Genomic DNA, 20,361 nt, shown 5'->3' on the forward strand with positions numbered 1-20,361 from the left:
GCCTTCTAGAACCCCCGGAAACGCTCAATTCCAACGGGAGGAGGGGCGTGCGACCTTCCCCATCCACTTTCTCGAACCCCAGTTCAGCCCTTGGGCCCTGTGGGGATGAAGCCCGGGGCTGGACCCATGCGGCCCAGACTCGGAACCGAGAGCACGTCGGGGGGGAAGCCTTTGGCCACTTTCCCTGTCCCCTCCCCGGCCCCCGTCACAGTCACGAGCGCCCCGTGGGCACCCAGTGGTGGTGTACTGGAGGACCTGGGCGTAAACGCCAACCCCCCTGGGTGGGCGCAGTGGGTCTGCCGGGGGCCCAGGTGGGGCAGTGTGGGAAGCGAGACCCTCGGGTCACAGCCAGGAGCATCATCGCCTGGTTTCACGCTGGTTCCTGCCCTCTGGAGGAAATACAGACCTTGGAGCAGGTGGTGGTGGAGAGGCTGGTGGGCCGCGAGGACAGCCGTCATCTCGTCGTGGTCGGAAGGGTGGATGTACTCGTAAATGCTGTTGCCCGTGAGCTCCACCTGCCGCAGGAGGGAGGGGGGCGGAGTCAGAGTCCCCTCCGGGACAGCAGGGGGAGGGCCGGGGGGAGGGGCACCGTCTGCGTCACGGGTGTGCACCCGCCGGGGACAGGACCTCGATCTCGGAGGACAGCCCACACCCTCCCCAAGCACAGAGACGCCGGTCTTTTCCGAAACGTCTCCCACGCTTTCTGACCAGGCCAGACAGGGCTGAGCTGAAAATCGGAGAGCGTCCCCAGCAGGAGGAACTGGAAAGTGCAGGACGACAAAGCTGTGCCCTGAGATGGGTGACCCTACTGGTCTGGTCAGCGTCCTCCAGGAGAGAGACAACTTAAAACAGGCCGGAGCCCGTGCTCCCTGCTGCCTGAGGGCACTGGTCCACAGTGGATCAGCCGCCTGTCCCCAGTGAGGTCCCCAGGGAGCTCCGTGCACTCAGAGGCTGAGAGGCAGGAGCCCTGGGGGACCCCGTGCTGGAGGAGGACATGAACCCCAAAAGGCCCTTTCTCCGGGCAGCTGTGCCCCCAGACTCTGCCCAAGAAACCTGTCTCTGAGCTTCCCAGCCCCAGTGACGGTGCCGACCCCACGGCCCCGCCCATGCGTGCGGCTGCTGGCCCACCCCAGGGGGCTGCGTGACCCTGGGCTCCACACCGACTACTTCCAGACGCACCCACAGAGCACAGGCCCCTAGAGGCCAGGTCCACGCTGGACGGGCCCCTGCTCGGCGGCGGGGGGGCGCTCCGTGGGAAGGCGGTCATCGGGGTCTTCACACCACGGTCCCCGTGATCCAGCCCCTGACCCCGCGGAGTTTCCCATGTCCTCCCAAACGCACGAGCCGTGACGGCCTGGCCGGGGGCCTCAAGGCCTGGTCCCCTCGCCCACCACAAGGTGGTGGGATATTCTAGAAGCCACCACCGTCAGAGCGGCCTTCTGAGCAGAGGTGGGCAGGCCCTGCGGCAGAGGTGAGCCCGGGCACCCAGTGTTGATGGGGGGGGGGCCCCCAGGGCAGCCAGGCGGAGCCCCCAAAAGCCAGGGACTCAGCCTTAGGGTGGCAGAGGCCCCTGGGTGTGTCTGCGGAACTCTCCCCGAGCCCTGCTCCCGGTGGGGGGGAGGGCAGGGGGCAAGTCAAGCAGAGGCAGGTGGGCGGGCGCCCTGTGCCCGGCCACCCCCTCAGCACGCATTGTTAGGTGTGCCGTGCTGCGAGATCTGCTGGGAGCCTCGCTGCCCTCCGTCGGAGCGGAGAAGACGCCATCTCCTGCCACATGGCAGCCCTGACTGTGCCGCCGCCTCACGCCGCCGGGCCACCGGGCCCACAGGGCAGATGGAGAGTGTCCCCACCACTCCGAACCGGCGAGGAGGCCGGTGCCGCTCTGCTGGGGGCCCAGCTACCCCGCCCCTCGGAGCCAGGTCCTCCAAGTTATAAGCAAGCGTGAGGGGCCTTTTTATTCAGAACAAATTACGTGTCCGGCCTGCTCGGTAAGCTGGCCCCCCCCACGCTGTCCCCAGCTGTACTCTCCACATTCCTCACAGAGTGTCCTGCAAGCAGAGCGGCCAGAGACGCCTCCTGCAGAAATGCTGCTGCTCCGCTCGGCCCCCCAGGCCTGACGCTTCCCCGCCGACCCAGCCCAGCGGCGGCCAGGAGCCTGGATACAACGTTGCTACATGATGTCATCGAAAGTGTAAGTGATGGAAACAAAATGTTCTTCTGTCCAGTCCTTCTCTTAGGCCTCACGTTTACGTAAACCGGCCCCATTTCCGCCAGCCCTTCCGGACGGGACAGTGCCCCTGCTCCTGGGGGCAGTCACACAGATGGCAGGGGGACAGGCGTCAAGGCTGGTCAGTAAGGGAGTGAGTTCTGAAATCGATCTCCGACTTCCATGACTTATTTTCAAACTGAAAAATATATATATATAAGCAAATGGAATCTTGGGGGATTGGCCTATCATGTCTCCCCTGCCTTCGTTTTTTTTGGGGGGGGGGGTGGGGGGCGGGGAGTAATGGTTCTGGTTTGCTCCAGGTTCTTGCTCAGACCAAAGTAACTGATGTCTCTTCCGAGACGGGTGTTTTCTGAAGACTCGCAGAAAAGGCCCGAGTCTGCGCTCACGGGGACTTCACAACCGTTGAACCCCAAAGGGCTCCGTCTGCTTTCAGAGGTTCCTGCTGGGCATGGGGGGGGGGGGGCAATGGGGAGGGTAAAGGCCCCGGAGGTTAAGTAAAGGCTTGCTTTTCTGAACACTCGGGTCCGTCACGCAACGCGAAGGCCTTCGAGGAGGTAAAGCCGTCTTCAACGAACGGAAATGTTTGCAAAGAACAAATCAGGGAATGATAAAAGAGGGCTGGCCTTGACTCCGGATCAGGCCGACAGGCTGTTTCCTGTATTTACATATCTGTCCCCGCTGGTGAATGCTGGGAGAAACGTGACTACCTCCAAAAAAAAAAAAAAAAAAAATTACGGTCGCCGCTATAAAACTCTCCAGGTCTCATACATCAGCCTTATTAAAACAGACCCTCCATGTGATATTTTCGCGTTGGTAAAGCCCTGGTAACGACAAAATGAATTGCTTTCCTGCTAAGAGCTTTTTTATGTTTTGCTGAATAGCTTTCCTTCCTGCCAAGAAAACTACACAGGATAAATAGAGCCCTAAATGGATACATTCTGGGGCGGCAGGGAGCGCGCCCTGCGCTCTCCTCTGCAAACTCTGCGCGCTGCTCTGCGCGGGGTGTTTTGCTGACTATGGCAAATTGAGCATTTCCCAATAAGACGGTTTGGGTTTCAGGGTTCGAGTTATGTCAACAAACATAAAACGCTGTCCTTTCCCTTTATTTCAAAAGTGAAAGGATTAGGTCTTATGGGCCCAGACGATGCCGTGGCTACTTTTACGGCTGGGCTTCCGGCTGCAGTCTCCGCCGTTCCATTTCCTCCCCGTGTCTCGTGAAACGGCTCCTTCGTACGTATCGATATGTATCTGAAAGTGCGTATTAGTTACCTAGATGCCTCACGCTGTGCTGCAACTTCAGGAAGGAAATTTGAACCACATGGACACTTAAAAATGATTGAGGTCATACACAGCAGGGAAACAAAGCTTTCTTTCCCTTCTTCGAATATAAGTTAATTATGGTAACCCCCAAACCATGGAATTAGACCGTTTACCAAACCTGCATGAACACAGAGGGTGTCCCTACATCTGCCTCTTCCGAACAGGTACGTCGGTCTGCGTGAGTTATTACGTAGGACCTAAGTGTGTCCACGGAACGGGACCTCGAGCCAGGAGCCCAACTCCACCTCCCAGCACCCGGGGACACGGGCTGAGGAGGGAACTTGCATGGGGTGGGTGTCTCTTGTCATTTTCCGTGTGAAAATGTGACGGCAAGGGCTGCTGCGTTCACTCATTTAAAAGTAAAAACAGGCTTTAAAACATTCTCCAGATAAAGTAGATTTCTTATTCTCAACTTTTTAAAAAAAGTTCAATAAAATGCTTTGAGTTGAGACGGGCTTATAGTGCAATTGTTTTTACACCCTCAGATAGATCATGCTGATGGTTGTTGAGGTAATTCAGGTTAAAAAAAAAAAGAACACCACTTTGCTATGAATTTTCACACAATTATGGCAAACCCAAGAAGGGGCTTATGTTCCCTGGGAGCTGCTAACACAGAGTTGAACCCTGAATTAATGTGAAAGATGCCATTCTTTAATGAGATAATGTCATTTGGAGTAGCTGAGAGTTCTTGGAGCACAGAACTCTCTGTGTAGATGTAAGCAATTGCTGCTATTGCTATTCATCAGGAAACCTGTTTCAAGGTTATTCTCAGACGACTGGGTAAAAGTTTATTAACATTTTTTATCTCTGGTGATTTAAAAAAAATCGTCAAGCCTACTTTACTCTGATTTGTATCTGATATGTTTGCCTGACTTCTTTCCTCCTAACAAAATAATCTAAGAGCAAAAAAAATTTTTTTAAAAAAAGAGAAGTTGGGTGTTTGACATCCTCCTCAAAACTTTATTTTACTACTTAAGTGAAGAAGACAGAGAAAAACACACAATTGTGATTCCGCCTAGCTTTCCTTCTGCAGAGCCTGTCTGGAACAGGAGGCGGATTTGAGGGGAAATGTTTGTTGTTGCTTATTTAAACAGCTCACCGCGAAACACTCCCCAGACGCCGGGCTTGCTTCTGCACTGGCGCGTTTTCGTAGCTGCAGACCGATAGGAACAGGGCCCTGCCCAGAGATCAGGAAAAAGCACTCACTTGTCCTGCACAGTTTGATGTATCTTTTTTTTTCTTTTTTAATGGACACGTCTCCCGAAACAAAGAGACAAAAGGCATCTCTAACTTTCTGGGAGAATGGGAGTGGCTAACACCCTCCCCTTTCAAAATTATAGTGCGAACTGTTATTTCTGCGTTTTGATCAAAAGTAAGTGCAATTTTCATTGTGATTCTGCCGGGATGTCCTTTCGTGGGGGGTCATCGTGAACAGGAGGCATATCTGCCACCTCTCCAAAACTTTGGTTATTTTTAATTAAAGAAAAAAAAATGACAGAAAGAGAGAGAGAGATGCGGTGTGAAGCACAGCGGCGTGCCCGGACTGGAGTGCGCTGGCCTGTGCACGGGCCTCCCGTGTGGTGGTGCCAGGACATTCCGGGTGCCTAGCGGCCCGGGTGTGCCCCTCGAAGGGTGCAATCTGGAGCAAGTTCTGTGCTATCTGAGGCGCGATACTCATGAAGCAGTGGCACTGCCCGGCTTCTGAGTGGCTCCCTAGGGCCTGTGAGTCATATACAGTGGGCGGTGCTTGGATTTGTTTTTTTACCGCAGTCCTGAAAGATGGGTATATCGGGAATTATTTTCCTAAGTTATGGTTCAGGGAGGTTAAATACCTGCCCTATCAGACAACAAAAACCACGTAACTAAATGCATTTCGCTCTTTGCTTTGACTGCTAGGAAGCTCAGATCTAAATGTAATATTCCATAACAGTAACTTTACCAATTCTAACGTATGTTTGACCAGCTGCTTTCTTTTTCCAAAAGATGTTGTTTATTTTCAGAGAGAGGAGAGGGGAGGGAAAGAAACATCGATTGGCTGCATCTGTCCTGACCGGGAATCGAACTGGTGACCCTTCACCTTGAGGGATGACCTTCAACCCACTGAGCCACACCGGTCAGGGCTTGACCCCTCATTTAAAAACCATGTGAAATGTTCATCTTGTTTGTGACACTATTACAGAACTAAGCAAAGACTTTATAAATCTTGATTGAAAGAGTTAAGTAATCTGATTAAGGTTTATCAGCCAAAAACCAAGCCAGGAGTAGAAACCAGGATGGAGGCAATGAAAGAGTCCTAAATAATTCTACATAGGGCAAGGTACAAATTCAGAGAAAAATAACTTTGCAAAATACAAAAAAAAAAAAGTCCACGTCATGCTCCCAACCACATTTTCAACGTTACAAGTGCATTGCCGCTGTCAGTCACGGGGGCGTAAGAGCTGAGCCTCCGTGAGTCTTACCTGGGAGACCTGGTTTCATGAAGAAGAAAAGAGGAGGAGAAAAGGAAACACCCAACAGTTTAAATACGAGATTCGCCTTAGAGGACTTTGCGTAAGAAGCCCCCAGGCACAGGGGGAAGGGCGCGCGGGCACTGGGAGAGAAGGTCGTGAACGAACCCCGAGTTTCACCCACGTCCAGGCAGGAAAGGGAAAGGAATACACCAGATGCTCATTTCCAAACTGGCGCTTTTGCTTTTCAATGAGGAAAACCCCAGCCCCTTCAGCGGGCATGTTTTCCTTTGGCTTAACTACACAAAGAGGCCGGTGCATGCAGACCATTCACCGGCCTCCCGGGGGCCCATTTCCCGTGTCTGATTAATTCTAGCGCGATGGAAAAGAGCGCTCTGATAATTCACAGCGTAAAGACACATTTAGTCCCTCCACGTATAGAAATGTGCCTCTCAGAACCACGTGCCACACCTGTTAAATCAGAGATATGAATGGCAACGAGCAGACTCCCCCCACCCGGAGACCCACCGGCGGCTGCACCGCAACCCCCACCCCCACCCCCGCCCCCAGGCCACTGCAGCCAGATTCTCCACCAAACCCCCGGCTGGACGGGGATACGGAAAGCTGAGTGCAACTCTTTCCTCCAGGGGATGCGCTCCCTTTCAGAAAGTGGTTCCAGAAAAATCAGTAATATTTATATGTTCTAAAGAAACCAGGACCTTGCTGTGCAAAACAGTAGTAAACTGAGTTTTATGAGTTTCTATCACAAGCGTATAAAATGCTTTACTGAAACGACCACTGAACTGGAAAAACTCAGGAAAAATTACCCTGAATTCCATGTGAACACTCATAAATCTGTGCTGCCCCCCCCTTCTCTCCCCCCAAAGCACATTCTGTATCCAATCCACATTTGCCACCGGCTTCCCTCTCGCTTTCATGGCCACTCACGACACCACGGGCAGAGCCATCCAGGGCAGACGGAAAAGTCCGCCTTTGTGACGCTCTGCTTGGTGACAGAGGGTCTCCCTGGAGAAGCCGCGTCCGGGCTGCTGAAGGAACCTCAGAACGAGGCTGGCCGTCGCAGAGACACACTGGTCATTGACCCCAAAGGAAAAAGAGAGTCAAGACGTGAAACATGACCCGAGGAAGCAGAGCCCCCGAGGGATGGCCTGCACAGGAGGGTTTTGCAATTTTGGATCCTGCTCCTACTCGAAAGCAGATGCATGAACACCCTCCTCATGTTCGGGCTGGGCAGGGCTGCCCAGGTCCGCCAGCCCGTCGTCACATTTGAGTTGCACGCGAAATGACGAGGTGCTACCTACCTGGGACAAGCCTAGGTGTACGGAGGCTGTTTCCGATATGTACATGATTTTGCCATCGGATGCTACCACAAAAACAAATCCGTCCAAAGTCTGGAAAAGAAAATGCGCCAGGGTAAGAAATGATAGTTACACATTCGAGTCAACTCTTAACAATTGTGCTCTGGCTGGGAGGGAGGATTGCAGAAAATATCATCATCAACGCATATTTGTCAAATGCAAACAAAACAAACAAACAACAACAAAAAAACCCCTCCCAGAGCCAGGGGCCATAAGGATTGTAAGTTACACCACTCGCCAGGCTTTCTAATGCTTTTAAGGCACTGTAAAAAACAGTCTTACATGCACATCACAAAAATCATGCAAAACATTGGAGAATTCCTATCATACCCAGCTGAAATGTAGGGGCTTTATTGTTTGGAGTTATTTTAGCACTTAGCACAAATCCGGAGTTCTATGGTACTTAGGGGACAATCTGCCGCTGTCCAGGCCACTTTATGTCATAACTGGCAGTGTTTATACCACTAGGACACACGCTTTATTTGCCTCAATTTTCTAGTTACCCCTAAGTGCCGTTTGAATAATAAATTCCGAACACTACCACTCCCCAGAAAAGAAAATACCGGGTTATTTGAACAGGCCACGTCTACAGAATTAATTATTTCGAATAACCTTTGCAAAATTCAAAAAGAAAGAGTATCAATTTCTGAAAAATTAAAACCACCTACATGATATTCTGATTTGCCGAACTTGGCTAGCCCTCACAAAAGTAAGGTAAAATTATGAGAGGTAATTAAAACAAATAAAAAGGTACTGAATATATTTATGTGTGGCAAGGATCAAAAGGCTGGATTATTTTCGAGAAAGGGAACTGTATTTTATTTACCCATTCATATTTTAGATCCAGAACCAATGAAAGGCAATAAAATCGGTGAAAGATCTATACAACCCGCAATGCTGCCCCCATAAAAAATATTCCAAATTAATTTCTGGCCACAAATTCTACTTTTACAGCATGTAATTGAAACCAGATTACCTTTGGTTTTTCTACACCCACCCCCTCTTTGGAGGGGGGCCTAAAAAGAATGTAGCAGAAACGAAACATAAAAGATGTTACATTCGACTCTCTCAAATGGAGTTTTGCTGCAAAAATTCTTTGCCAACTCCACTACCATTACCTTTCCCTCCCCTGAGGTGGAAGCCAACATCTTGAGCAGGAACCTCACTTCCTCGTTGGTAGCTCCGGCTCCAGAATATTTCCCCAGCTAAACTCCGTTTCCAAAGTATAAACTACACAGCACTTTCTAAAGTGATAAACCTTGGCACATTCCGCATCCTTGCTGAACTCCAAGATCCTTAAAGAAGATACATTTAACGACATCGTCTCTGCCCATGAGCCGTATGAGTAAAAGGGGGAAAAAATTATCATAATCAAATTCTGAAAGTTGCCAGCAGTAGCTAAAAATAATATCCTTAGTGGAAAGTGGTGGGTACGGGTTCACAGCCTCAGACATTGCTCGCCTGCGTGCTGACTGCAAAGGCGCTCGCCCACGCCGCTGCGGAACTCATTAAGGAAACTTCAGGCAGAGGAACCTGAGGCCGCTGGCGTTGCCGCCAGGTTTTAAGCGGCACTTAGTTGTCCCCGACATTAGTGTCACTTCTAATATGCAGGAGTACTGAACGTGCAAAATCCCGCGCTCCGAACCGGAGGTGAGCCCGGGCAGGGGGTGGCGAGGGGCGCCCGGAGGGAGGGAGGGAGGGAGGGACTCCAGGAGCACCATTCCCGCCGGGCGCCTCACCGTGCGCTTTTCTGTTGCAAAAGCTTCAGGTTTCAAATATTCCTCGGATCTGCTCTTCCACGGGGCGTGCATTTTTTAAAAAATAAATCACACGAGGACATTTGGGGCAAAAGGGTTTTTTTTTTTTTTTTTTTTTTAAAAGATCTGCTTTTTCAAAACGCGGCACTCAGGGCTGACTCTGACCCAAGCCTCTGCGACCGGCCGCCAACTTTTTATTTTTTTTCTTTTAAAGAAAACACAAAATAGAAGAAGGAAATGCAAAGTTGCCCTCGGTAGGCATTTTTCCGTGGCAGAGACAAATGACGGAGGGGGGAATGAATCGGGTCGTTGATAGGGCTCTGTGAAGGGCATTTGAAAGACTCTGAGACCCAGGGCACTGCTGTCCCCACCGAGCGCCAGCCGCCAACTTGGAATTGGCCCTGGAATCGGAGGGCCGTGCACTCAGCGACTGCTCACACCCCAGAGTCTGCAGGGCGGGGGGGTGGTGGGGGGCAATCAGAGGTCAGGGGTGGTTTAACAGGGGAGCTCTGAGTGGCTCCAGGCTGGGGGCGCTAAGTGGTTGACCACAGACCAAGCAAAGGCTGCCCCCGTGAGCCAGGCGACCCCAAGAGGCCGCACCGGGTCCTGGGCCCAAGACTCAAGAGCTGGGTCCTTCGGGTGAAACAAGGCTCTGCCACTTGCTGTGTGACCTCAGGCATGTTGCTTCACCTCTCTGTGCCCCCGACTTTCTCCTCAAGAAAAGGGAAACGGGGTTAAGAATAGAATGCCTTCTGGGTGGGTGGTTGAAGCCAGATGATATAGTGAGATTTAGAACAGAATCTGGCCCGCAGTAAACTCTTAATAAATGCCAGCTGCTACTATTGTGTCGGTGATGCAGTCTCTCCTTTGCTGCGACTCGTCCAAACACACACGAGTATCAGGCGCTCCGGGCGCCCTGGGCTCGCTCCTTCTCCGGCCCCAGCGCCTGGCACAGCGAACGGCACAGAGCACACGCTGCACACAAAGTCTGCTGGGGGCAGTCAGGGCTGGCAAGGGCTTAACCACGCCCGGGGCCGCCTTACTGGCCTCGGTCTGGTGGGCTACAGTCCCGGGGGGACGGCGAGGGGGCAAAGCAGGCGTGAGTCCAAACGGGGTGGCTCTGGCCGAGCCGAGTCCCCGGGCAGATGCCGCAGCCTGGTGGCGGCGGCCGGCGGATCCACCCAGTCCTGTCCGGGGAGGGAAACCTCAAGGCCCGGGTGTCAGGCACGGCCCAGGGCTGCCGGCCTCCTACCTGCAGCAGGTGCGACCCTAGCTCCTTGGCGACACTGTCCAGAGGCCCGGCGCGGCTTGGCTGTCCCCAGGCGTCTCCTAGACCTGGAAGGGGGGAAAAAGCAAATCAGTCAGCGGCAGTGCCAGCCAGAGCCGGGCGCCAGCGATGAGCAGAGCAGTGCAGGTGAAACCCCCGCACCCAGCACCTGGGCCGCCCCCGCCCCCGAGCCCCAGCGACCCCTCTGCCCTGGATTAAAAAGAAAAAGGCCAGGGGCGGAATTCCCGCCGAGTCTAGGCTCCCCGAGCTGCAGGGCGCGCAGAGCCCGCCAGGCCCGAAGCTGGGGTGGGTCGCCCGCGGGCTCACCGCCCTGGAACTGCCGTTTCATTATTTGCAATGCCGCAGAGTAATCTAATCCACTCTGTTGAAACCGGCCGTCCTCGCAGCCGCGCGGGGATACGGATTTGGCCCGCAAATATTCCCCCGAGAACGCCCCCTCCCCTCCCCGCGCTGCCGGCAACTGCGCGTTTTCCCAAAGACACAGAGGCCCAGACCCAAATCCTCGCGTCCAGGAGGCATCTCTCCTGCATTAAAAAGTAAAATAAAATAAAAATCTTTTTCAACCTCTGCAGCTCTCACGGGCACCCCGGGGGCGGGGGGACACCATCCCCTTCCAATCCAAGAGCTGCAGCCTGGGAAGGGTTTACCTGGCGGGCCCCCCCAGTTTGGAGAGCGGGCTCCCTAGTTTGGAGAGCGAACTCCAAACTCAGGAACTGCCGGACGGGGCTGCCCCAAAGGTGGCGAGAGCCCGTCGGTGCTCCGCAGTCATGGAGAGGTGTAGCTGTTACATAATTAGGGTCCCCCAAGCGCCACTGTTTCCTACCTGCCCCTACCCCCACCCCCAGACCCCCTGCTCCTCCCCATCACCTCCCCGACGGCCAGCAGCGCTGCAGAAAGCGCACCGAGCAGAGACCGCCCTTCCCAGCACAGCTGGCCTCTCCTGCACCCTCGGCTCAGCGGCTGTGACCCCGAGATCCCGGGCCGTCCTCTGGGGACTCCGGAGGAAGCAGGAGAGCCAGCTGAGGCTGCAGTGTTAAGCGCCGCCTTGCAGAACACTCGGCCGGGGCCTACGGTCCTTCTGTGGGGGGGCCCCCCTGGCCAGCCACCCTCCAGTTCCCCCTGCAGCCCCCGACAGGAGGCGGCGAAGGCCGGGACCGCAGTGTCAGCCTGCGCCCCACTTCCCTGCACGGTAAATGCGCCCCCAGGCTCCAGGCTCACTTGCAATCTGCCCACCCCAGCCACTGCCCCGTGTGGGGTGGGCTGTGGGTCCCCCTAGGTGTCCGCCATCCCCCCCCCTACAGTGAGGGGCAGGCTAGACGGCCCCTGCCTGCTGCGCGCGTGGAGTGCGGGACCAGAGGCCAGGGCCAGATGCACGCGCACGGGGCAGGGGGCCTCGTCCGGCCCCCCGAGAATTCGAGGGCCGTTCCTGGGATGGACGGCGATCACGAAACTCCTCTAAGGGTGGCGGCAAGTGAATGGGCAGAGGTGAGGGTCGCAGGCAGGAACCTGAGGTCTCCCCACTGCCCCTGCGCGAACTGTGGCAACCCGGCTTCTGGCGGCTTTGATCCCAGGAGGTGGAAACTGCACCCCCAGCGAGAGGCGGCTGGGGGCCTGGAGCAACTGCGGTGGTGGGGGGTGGGGCCGGGGAGGGGCGGCGGCTGCCCTAAGTCCCCACCGAGGCTTTGGGGACCCTTCCTGGGGAGCCCCGCTCAGCGAATATAAAAAGCAGTGACCTTTCATTTCTCCTCCTGGGTTCTAGGAATTAGACACTTATCCTGGCCTCCCCGGGAGGAAGTGGCTAATTCCCACATATCCCAATCCCCCAAATGTGACGGCGGCCCCTCGGCCTCCACCCCGTGGACAGAACGGACTGTGGCGGCCGCGGCCCACCCCCAGGGACGGCCCCGAGACCACAGCAGCGCCTCTGCCTCTCGCCCGCCGGCCCTCATTGCTGCAGCTGCTGGGCAGGGGCAGCGTCCACTCCGTCCAACCAGAGCTGGAAAGAACCAGAATACAAAAGCCCCGGGGCTTGAAGGAAGCATGTAATAAAGACCCAGGAATTCGGGTTTCTGCAAATGGACACGCCCGCCCCGGTAACAGCCCTTTGCCCTGTGCTGGGGGCTTTTCCAGGTGTGGGCCAGAGCACCGTCCCGGCTCCGTGGGGAAAGTGCGCGTGGCCTCCAGAAGGGTCCCTGCCAAGGGACCTAAGGAAACCTACCCCGAGGGGAATGACCCCCCCGACCACACTCCCCCGCCCCCCAATTTCCTGACAGCCCGGCACCGCAGGCTCCGGCCGCACACGCGGAAACGCACTGGGTGCTGGGGATGGTTTCCCCGTGCAACCCCGACGCCCAGGTGCTTCCAGGGCGCCTGTCCTCTGGCCTCACTGCAAGCTCCCCCACCACTTCCCGGAGCCTCTGCTGTGAGGGAGCAGGTCTGGGCCCGGCGGGTGGCGGGGGCGGGCGGGGGTGACCCTCGAGCATCCCGCCCCGTGTCACCTCGCCCTGGGCGGCGGGGCCGCCGGCTCTCCCATTAGAAGCTGCTGCGGGGGAGGCCTGTGCTCTTGGCCCGTAAAAGCTTGGACAGGAGGCGGAGGCTAAGTAAATTAAGGTTCGCAAACAACATGCTCCCCGAAAAAGTGAGGCGCTGTGTGGACGTGGCCCTCGTGTGGACCTAACAAAGGGCTTTGTCTGGCAGCGAGGGGGGGCCTGTGAGAGAAGACGGGCCAGGCTCCCCCAGGGGCACCAGCTCTTGGCCGGCTGTCCCGCCCGAACTGGCGGCCCTTCCACTCGGGGACTGTGGGGCAGCCGCCGCGTCCCAGGCCCAGCCCGTGGCTCCCTGGCCACCAGCGTTTGGGTCCCACTTGCCCTGCAGGTTTTGGTGGGAGGATCTGCTGGGGACTCCCTGCCACTGGACTGCAGATGGCCAGGTCTGGGGGGAAGGTTAGCCACTGGGTCAGAAGGAGAGGGAGCCAGGCATCCCCTTTCCCCTCCGCCTTCGAGGGTCTGGGGGTGCCTGCACCTTGGTACTCAGGCTTGGCTGGCTGTGCAGTTTAAACTCACCAGGCCCTCCTGCTGGGGAAGCTACCTAAATGTGGTCCCTCCTCCCTCCCCCCAGGGTGCTCAGGTGGTCAGCCAGCAACCAGCTCAGGGCCCCCTGCCCTCCAGGCCCAGGTCACAGACCATTAACAGGGGGCCACACAAATGCAATGATTCCCCAGGGAAGGGGACACCACGGAGAGGTCCCCTCAGGGTGAGTGGGGTCACACCCCTCAGGTGCGGGGATGGGGGCCCGTGACCGCTGGGTGCAGCCCCAGAGACAGGGGCCGCCTCTGGTCGGAACTCCCGGGTCAGACAGGGCCCCTCCGGCTTCCCCGCGGCACCCTCGGGTGTCTGAGCCGGTGGCAGGAACGCTGCTCGCGGGGACCCTGTGGCCATTAAACGGGGTCAATAGCAGGGACCTGCGTGCCCCTGCCCCTCGGCGGAGAGCTGGACCTGGGGTAGTGGGGAGCCGGGCAGACCCCTGGGAGCCCCCCTCCCCCGCCCAGTAAGGAGGCCCAGTCTGGAAGGTCAGACCTCAGGCGAGCACCCCCACCGCCAGCCTTAATTTCTCGCCCTGAAACGGGGGCGCTGGGGAGTTAAGTAAGCTAACCCCGCTGGCCCAGGGTGAGAGCGGGTTCCAGAGAAAGGCCCCCACCACCTGGGTCCAGCCTTCTCCTCTGCCTCCCCCCCACCCAGCACTACCTACCCTCTTCTCCAGAAAGGGGGTGTGATATTGGGGACCTTGACCTGTCTGTGGCTGGGGGGCGATCTGAGGACACAACAGCACACTCCCCAATTGTAAACCACTCCAAAGTCAAGAAGGGGGGGGGGGGGGGGTGGGCGGGTGGGGGGGGTGGGGGGGGAGGGAAGGCCCAGCTGGGCCCTCTTTCCCACAGCTCTCTCTCCTGTCCCCGAGCTGGGAGCCCGCTTCTGATGCCTGCCACCCTCCCCCCCACAGCCAGGGCCCGAGCAACCTCAGGGCGGCAGCCTCAGGAGGCCCCTCCAGGGCCGGGCTCCCTCCACGGCTAGGCCACCGCGGCACCAGGCCTGGGGGAGGCTGTAAGGCAGAGGGGAGCTTGGGGCTGGCCTTCCTCGGTGCCACAGGAAAGCCCAGAGCTGGTGACTCGGGGTCCCAGGAAACCATCACGGTGCTGGCCTCTTCCACGCACCAGGTCCTTCTACCTTGGAAGGCTGCCTCTCTCTGGACTCCCTGGAAAAGCCCGGCCTTGCCCCAGACCGTCAGCTGCAGAGCGAGCCGGGGGAAGGGTAGGAAGGGGTGGTAGGGAGGGGTGCCCCGAGAAAGCCACGCAAGTGAGACAGGGGAGTGGAGGGAAGGGGGCTTCCAGGGTTGGCCAGTCCTGTGGGCGCTCAGACTACAGACTGCCAGACGTGCCCCCTCCTCCCAACGCCTGTGGCTCAGACCTTGAAGACCCCCGGCCACTACACGGCAGCTTCCTGTGCCCCCGGGAGACCCCGGGAACCGAACTCGCAGCACTCGCTGCAGGTCCGGCCTCCAGCTGCCAGGACCCCACGCCCCTGAATCCCCCTGCGCCCTGCACGGCGGCCAGTGTGAGCTTTCCCTCCGGAACCCAGGCGCACAGCCCGGCAGGCGTCCACGTAGAGATGGGGGAGGGCTGCAAAAATCCACATTAAAAAAAATAAGTCTATTTTTTAAAAATCCACGTTATTTCCAGCTGCGGTACAGAAAAGCCTTGGATCTGTAACCCCAGGTCTGTCCAGGAGCGCCCTCACCGAATCACCTAAATCAGAGGGTTCGGATCCCGGTCACGATGTCTAGGACGGCGGCGGCTGGCCTCCCATCCTCGTCCTCGGGGCGCGGGGCGTGCCTGTGTGCTTGGGGGGGGCAGGGGAGGCCCTGCGTGAATCTAAATGCAGGCAGACCCCGCCGCTGGAGCAACTCAGGCCTCCGGACCCACTTCCGCCGCCTGTGACGGCGCTTTCACTTCTTTTGAGTAAAAGGCTGTGCTGGGTGTTCCGGTCCCTTCCCCATCTGTCACCCACACCTGTCTCGGGTCTTCACGTCTGGGGATGGCCGGGGGGGGGGGCGGCTCTGTTCCCCTTTCCATGGCCAGCCTCGGTCTCCAGCTCCGTGCCTGACCCGGGGCCTGTGACAGCACTTCCAGCAGGGACCGCACGCTCTGCTCCGTGGAGGGGGCTCCAACCTCTGCTCCCGGGAAGGGGCCTGACCCTCGACATTGGCACATTGGCCATGGAGCCCCTGCAGCTCTGGCTCTGCTTGACTGCCTGAGGCCCACTGCAGACCGCCCCCGACAGCGGGACTAGCCCTGAGTCGGCCACAGACAGACCACAGCGGAGCTCGCCCGCCCTGGGTGCTTCTGCGGGCAAGCTCCGGGGCTTTCCGAAGTGCCCCATCTCCTGAAGGAAAGGCCCCCCACGGTGAAGAGGGGGACACCCAGTGCCCCAGAGCCCTGGGTGTCCCCTGACTTCCCAGCCTCCCGTTCACTGGTCCAGGTTTAACTCCAAGTCCACTTCCAAGGCCAGCCCTGCCCTTCTGCCCTCCGTCCTGCCCATCGACCTCCTACTTCCACGTTGGCTGTTGCGGGGGGGGGGGGGGGCGGAGAATGTGGGGGCCCAGCGAACAGCGGGTCCTGCCAGGCCGAGCACCGAGCCCTGGAGGGCCGTCGAGGGAGCACTTCCGAAGCCACATGTGGCCGGGGGCAAGCGGAGAGCGCGCAGGAAGCAGCAGCTGGAGTGACGGCAAGTTAGACTCCCACCTGGAAGGCCGGGGTTTCTCACACCGACCCCAGGAATCCTAGGCCGCCGCGGGGCTGCTAATGGGCCCATTTCACAGACCAGGGGACCCAGGTCTTGTGGGGCAGCTTGACCGGTGTGGAGCCTCGAAAGGCTGTCAAAACTGCCACCAGTCCCAAGCCGAGGACTGGACGACGAGCCAGGAGAGCCCACCTTGGGCTCCGTCGCCCCCCTGGGGACCCCTCTGGGCTCCTGGCTCCCTCCCCCTGCCTGGCAGACTCGGGGAGAAAGGAGCTGAGGGGGGAAGGCCCCCCCACCCCAGCGGGAGAGCAGGGGTGCACAGGCTCGCTCTTGCCCTCACTGCGGGACCTTGGGGGAAACCCAAGGACGAAGGGTGTTCCGGCGAGTCTTGTGGTTCCTGGGGATCCTGCTTTTCTCCTCCTGACTCCCCAACTCCGAGACCCTTCTTCACCCAGGGGCCCCGCCTGCCCCGCTCTGGGGCTACGGACAGCGAGCAGCCGGGCTGTGCTCGGCCCGTCGGTTCTGCCGGGCGTCTCCTCATCCAAGGCCAAGAGCTGGGCAGATGCGGAGTTCCGGCTGCCACCCGGGACGGCTGTGGCCCTGAAACCTGCCTAACGCCCTCGCCTGGACCCTGGCGGCGCCCCCAGATACTTCGCAATCCCGCACCCCATCCCCAGCACAGAACCGAATCCCCGAAACAGGTCAACTCAAGTTAAGGCGCCTCTTCCTCCCCCGTCCTTGGGAGCTACTGGAGAGGGGAGCAGGCAATTTTGCATAATTGAGCTCTTTCTAAATGCAGCTTTCTCTCTTAGCCCGGCATCCAGCGGCACAACCCCTTGCCCCAAAACTGACCTGAGGGAAAATGGGGCAGCCGTCCAGAGCCCCAGGCCAGAGCCCTCAGGGCAAAGACTGGTCCAGAGGCTGCCCGTCCACCCCTGCAGGCCCGCACCCTCCCTGCAGGGCTGAAGGAGAGGCCCCGTCAGAGCCACTGCTTCCTCCAGTCCCCTATCCATCGGGGACTGGGTTCGGGGCCCATCCAAAACCCTGGGGCCAAACGGCTCCCTCCCAGACGCTCCCGGAGTTCCAGCCCCGTGCTCACCGCTGCAGACGCGCGGGCGGCCCCCCAACCCGGCCGCCACTGAAAGGCGCAGAGGCCAGAGCTCCAGGCCCGGCCCGGGTCCCGCCTCAGACTCAGGGTCAGGCAGTTCCGGGCCCAAACGCCCGGAGACTCACTCTCCAGGGCTAGAACGCACAGACCTAGAAGGCAGAAGCCTGTCTACTCACGACTTCCTAATTTTTAGCAGGTTTTCCTACAAATCCCCCTCACAACAATGGCTTACAATTAGCGTTCTTTCTCCAGACCTCCCTTTCTAAGTGACTTCTGGCTTATTTTAAATCATTGGCGACTAACCGTGCAATCTTCCGATCCTTTCTTTGTATGTTTTTATTTCCAGTGGGGGCAGGGGAGGTGGGTGTTCCGTCTGGGTTCACACCTGCCTTGTGGCATTCCCATAAAGAAACAGCTCAGCTGGTGGGGGGCGGAGGGGGGGGAGCAATCCAGTTACCATCACTCCTTCCCAGGTAGGAAGGATTCAGCCAGTGTAAAATCTAATTCTCTTTTCATTTTCACTGCAACTTAAGCTGCAGAGGAATCATCGTTGCTTCTAGTGGGGTGGAGGCACCCTTGGTTGGACAAACAGTCACCACTGGCCATCATCAGTTCCTCGCTGGTCAGGGTCGGGAAGGGAAAGAACCCCAGTGCCGGCTCTGGCGGCCGGTCCCAGGCTGCTGCCACCAGGAGGACATCACCCAGTGGCCACAACAGCCCAGCCAGGAGGCACGGGCCAGGCCAGGCCCCTGCGAGGGCCACTGCTTTCGGGGGCCCCCTGACCTCCCCTCCGGCCACGGCCACGCTGTGGGGAAGCTGGAGGTCGCAGTGGCAGACGGTCCCCACCGCTCCACCCTGGAGGCAGCGCGGAGGGCGGCTCCGAGAGGCCCCCAGACCTTTGTTAGCAGACTCGGCGCTGCAGACCAAACAGCACCGGGCTTGCACACCGCCCGCAGGGCTGCCTCGGTGGGGGAGCCACGGGCCGGGCCAGGGACAACCGTCCCTGCACTGCAGACCCTCCAGCCGGCTGCCGAGGTGGTCTCCCTACTCCATCTGGGGCTGCTGGGGCTCCCGAGGATCCGGGGCCAGCACCCCCGCCCGGAGGTCTGGGGGCGCCCATCAAGCCGGGTGCCAGGCTCTCCGGCGCTAGGCCTCAGCGATCCCCGCAGAGGACAGGGCCGCCGCAGGGGGCTTGGTTCAGAGCCACCCAGACACTGGAAGCAAATGCTGGGGCCACCGGGCCTCCCCCAGCCCTGCGGTGCCCCGCCTGGCTGCAAGGATCACCCGCCGGCCCCAGCACCCAGCCATTTCTTACCACTGCCAGTCTGCGGGGCCCAAGGGTCCTGGAGACCCTCGCCTACCATGGCACCTGCCCCTCGGGGTTTTTAGTTCCCATGTGGGGTGGGGGAGACTGCGCTTAGGCCCGCCGCCTGCCATTTTCAAATTAATCGCCTTCCCTCCCGCTCCTTCCGGGTCTGGGCTCGGAACTGGCCCTCTCTCCCCCGCCGACCGCCCCGAGTCCAGCCCCGGGGAAGGGGAGCGGCCCGAGAGACCCGAGTCCGAAGCCAGGCCCCTCCCGCGCTCTTCCCGGCCGCTGGGGCCTGCAGGCCGGGGCCTCGGCGGGAGCCGCGAGTGCCCTTCACTCCCCTGCGGGGCGCGCATGCCCCGCCCCCGCCACGGGAGAGAGAAATGGGAGCAGGAGAAAGTGGGAGAGGGAGAGTGAAAAGGGAAGAAAGAGAAGAAAGAAGGTTGGTTGGCGGGAACGAAGTAACACGTTCGTAGATCAGTTCTTGGTGCGCCCCGGCCCAGCCTTGGGCCAGGAGAAGGTTCGGTCTCTGGGGCTCCGGGGCCCCGGCCCCTCTCTCCAGCCAGAGCCAAAGCCTCCGGAGCGGCCTCCCCAAGGCGCCCTGGGCGGCCCGGGCGGCCCCTCCGGACCAGCCTGGGCCGAGGCCGCCGGGCTCCCCAGCGCCCCGCCACCCACCGCGGCCTCACCTTCGGGGAAGACCGCGCGCATCTTCAGGTAGCTGGTGGTGAGCCGGATGATGGACGCCTTGTCCAGCTGCGAGGTGATGGCCGACGGCAGCGGCAGCAGCTTGGCCAGCTCATAAAACTCGCCATTTTCCTTCTCCCTCCTCGTCTTGGCCGCATTCTTGGACTTCTCCTTCATCGCGCCTCGGCTCCGGGCATATTAGACCCGGCCGTGCTGCAGGCCCGCGGAGCCCCGCTCCGGCTGTGGCGGCGCCGATGGGGAGGGAAGGCGGCGCCGCGGGCCAGGTGAGTCCGGGCCGCCGGCCGCGGGCAGGTGCGCGGGGCCGCCCTGGGCACCGAGACGCGTCTCCACCGCCGCGGCCCGAGAGCCCCGTGCAGCCCGCCGCCGCCGCCGCCGCCCCGGGCGCAGCCTCCTCGGAGCTCGACAGTCCCGCGGCGACAGGAGTCTCGACTTCCCACTGGCTTCTTGTCCTTCCTTCCTCCCTGTGTTCTCCCGCGCCTCGGCTCTCGGTGGGGATGGAGAGGGGCCGGCAAGGAGGCGGTGGTGCGGTTTAGTCCTCGACCGAGTGCTCGTATCCGCTGCCCCGAGGCCCCTCCGGGCTGGAGGGCAGCAAAGGCGGCGGCGGCCGCGGAGCCATGGAGCGGGAGGCGAGCGGAGGGGAGCCGGGGCGCAGGCGGCTGGGGCCGGGCCCGGGCGCGCTCTCCTGCCTTCCCTGGTGGTTTCCTGCGCCCCGAGACACCGCGCCCGGAGCCCGCGATCTGTGGCGGCGCGCAGCAGCTCCGCGGTGCACGTGCGACCGAGCTGCGTTTGTTTATGGCGGACCCGCCTTCGGGCGGAGCACTGGGCCGCGGCGGCCCGGGGAGGGGGGTCCGGGGGGAGGGACCGCGGCGGGGGCGGGGGCGGGGGCGGCGAACCTCGCCTCCCGACTCCGCCGCGGCCCGGGAGTCACAGGCGCGCCTCCGCGTCACGGCCTCCAGGGACTCTCCCAGGGGAGACCGGCGCGCGCCCGGGCTGGAGGAAGTCCGGGTGAGTGTACCCGGCGCGCCGCGG

General features: G+C 59.5%; 1 protein-coding gene across 2 annotated transcripts in view; it reads right to left on the reverse strand.

The window, feature by feature from the left end:
• The window catches only part of SIM2 (SIM bHLH transcription factor 2), a 40,514-nt gene extending 20,405 nt beyond the window's left edge, over positions 1–20,109 (reverse strand). For both annotated transcript variants that reach the window (XM_045852563.1, XM_045852564.1), the window contains exons 1-4: positions 19,314–20,109; positions 10,383–10,465; positions 7,317–7,406; positions 407–515 (exon numbers count right to left, since the gene is read on the reverse strand). In XM_045852563.1, the coding sequence (XP_045708519.1) occupies positions 407–515; positions 7,317–7,406; positions 10,383–10,465; positions 19,314–19,488 (457 nt within the window). In that variant the 5' untranslated portion in view covers positions 19,489–20,109. The remainder of the gene's footprint in view (positions 1–406; positions 516–7,316; positions 7,407–10,382; positions 10,466–19,313) is intronic.
• Between the last annotated feature and the right edge of the window lie 252 nt (positions 20,110–20,361).

Source organism: Phyllostomus hastatus, unplaced genomic scaffold (genome assembly GCF_019186645.2).
Source record: "Phyllostomus hastatus isolate PE091 unplaced genomic scaffold, TTU_PhHast_1.1 phas_contig_948, whole genome shotgun sequence".
Classification (NCBI taxonomy): Eukaryota; Metazoa; Chordata; class Mammalia; order Chiroptera; family Phyllostomidae; genus Phyllostomus; species Phyllostomus hastatus.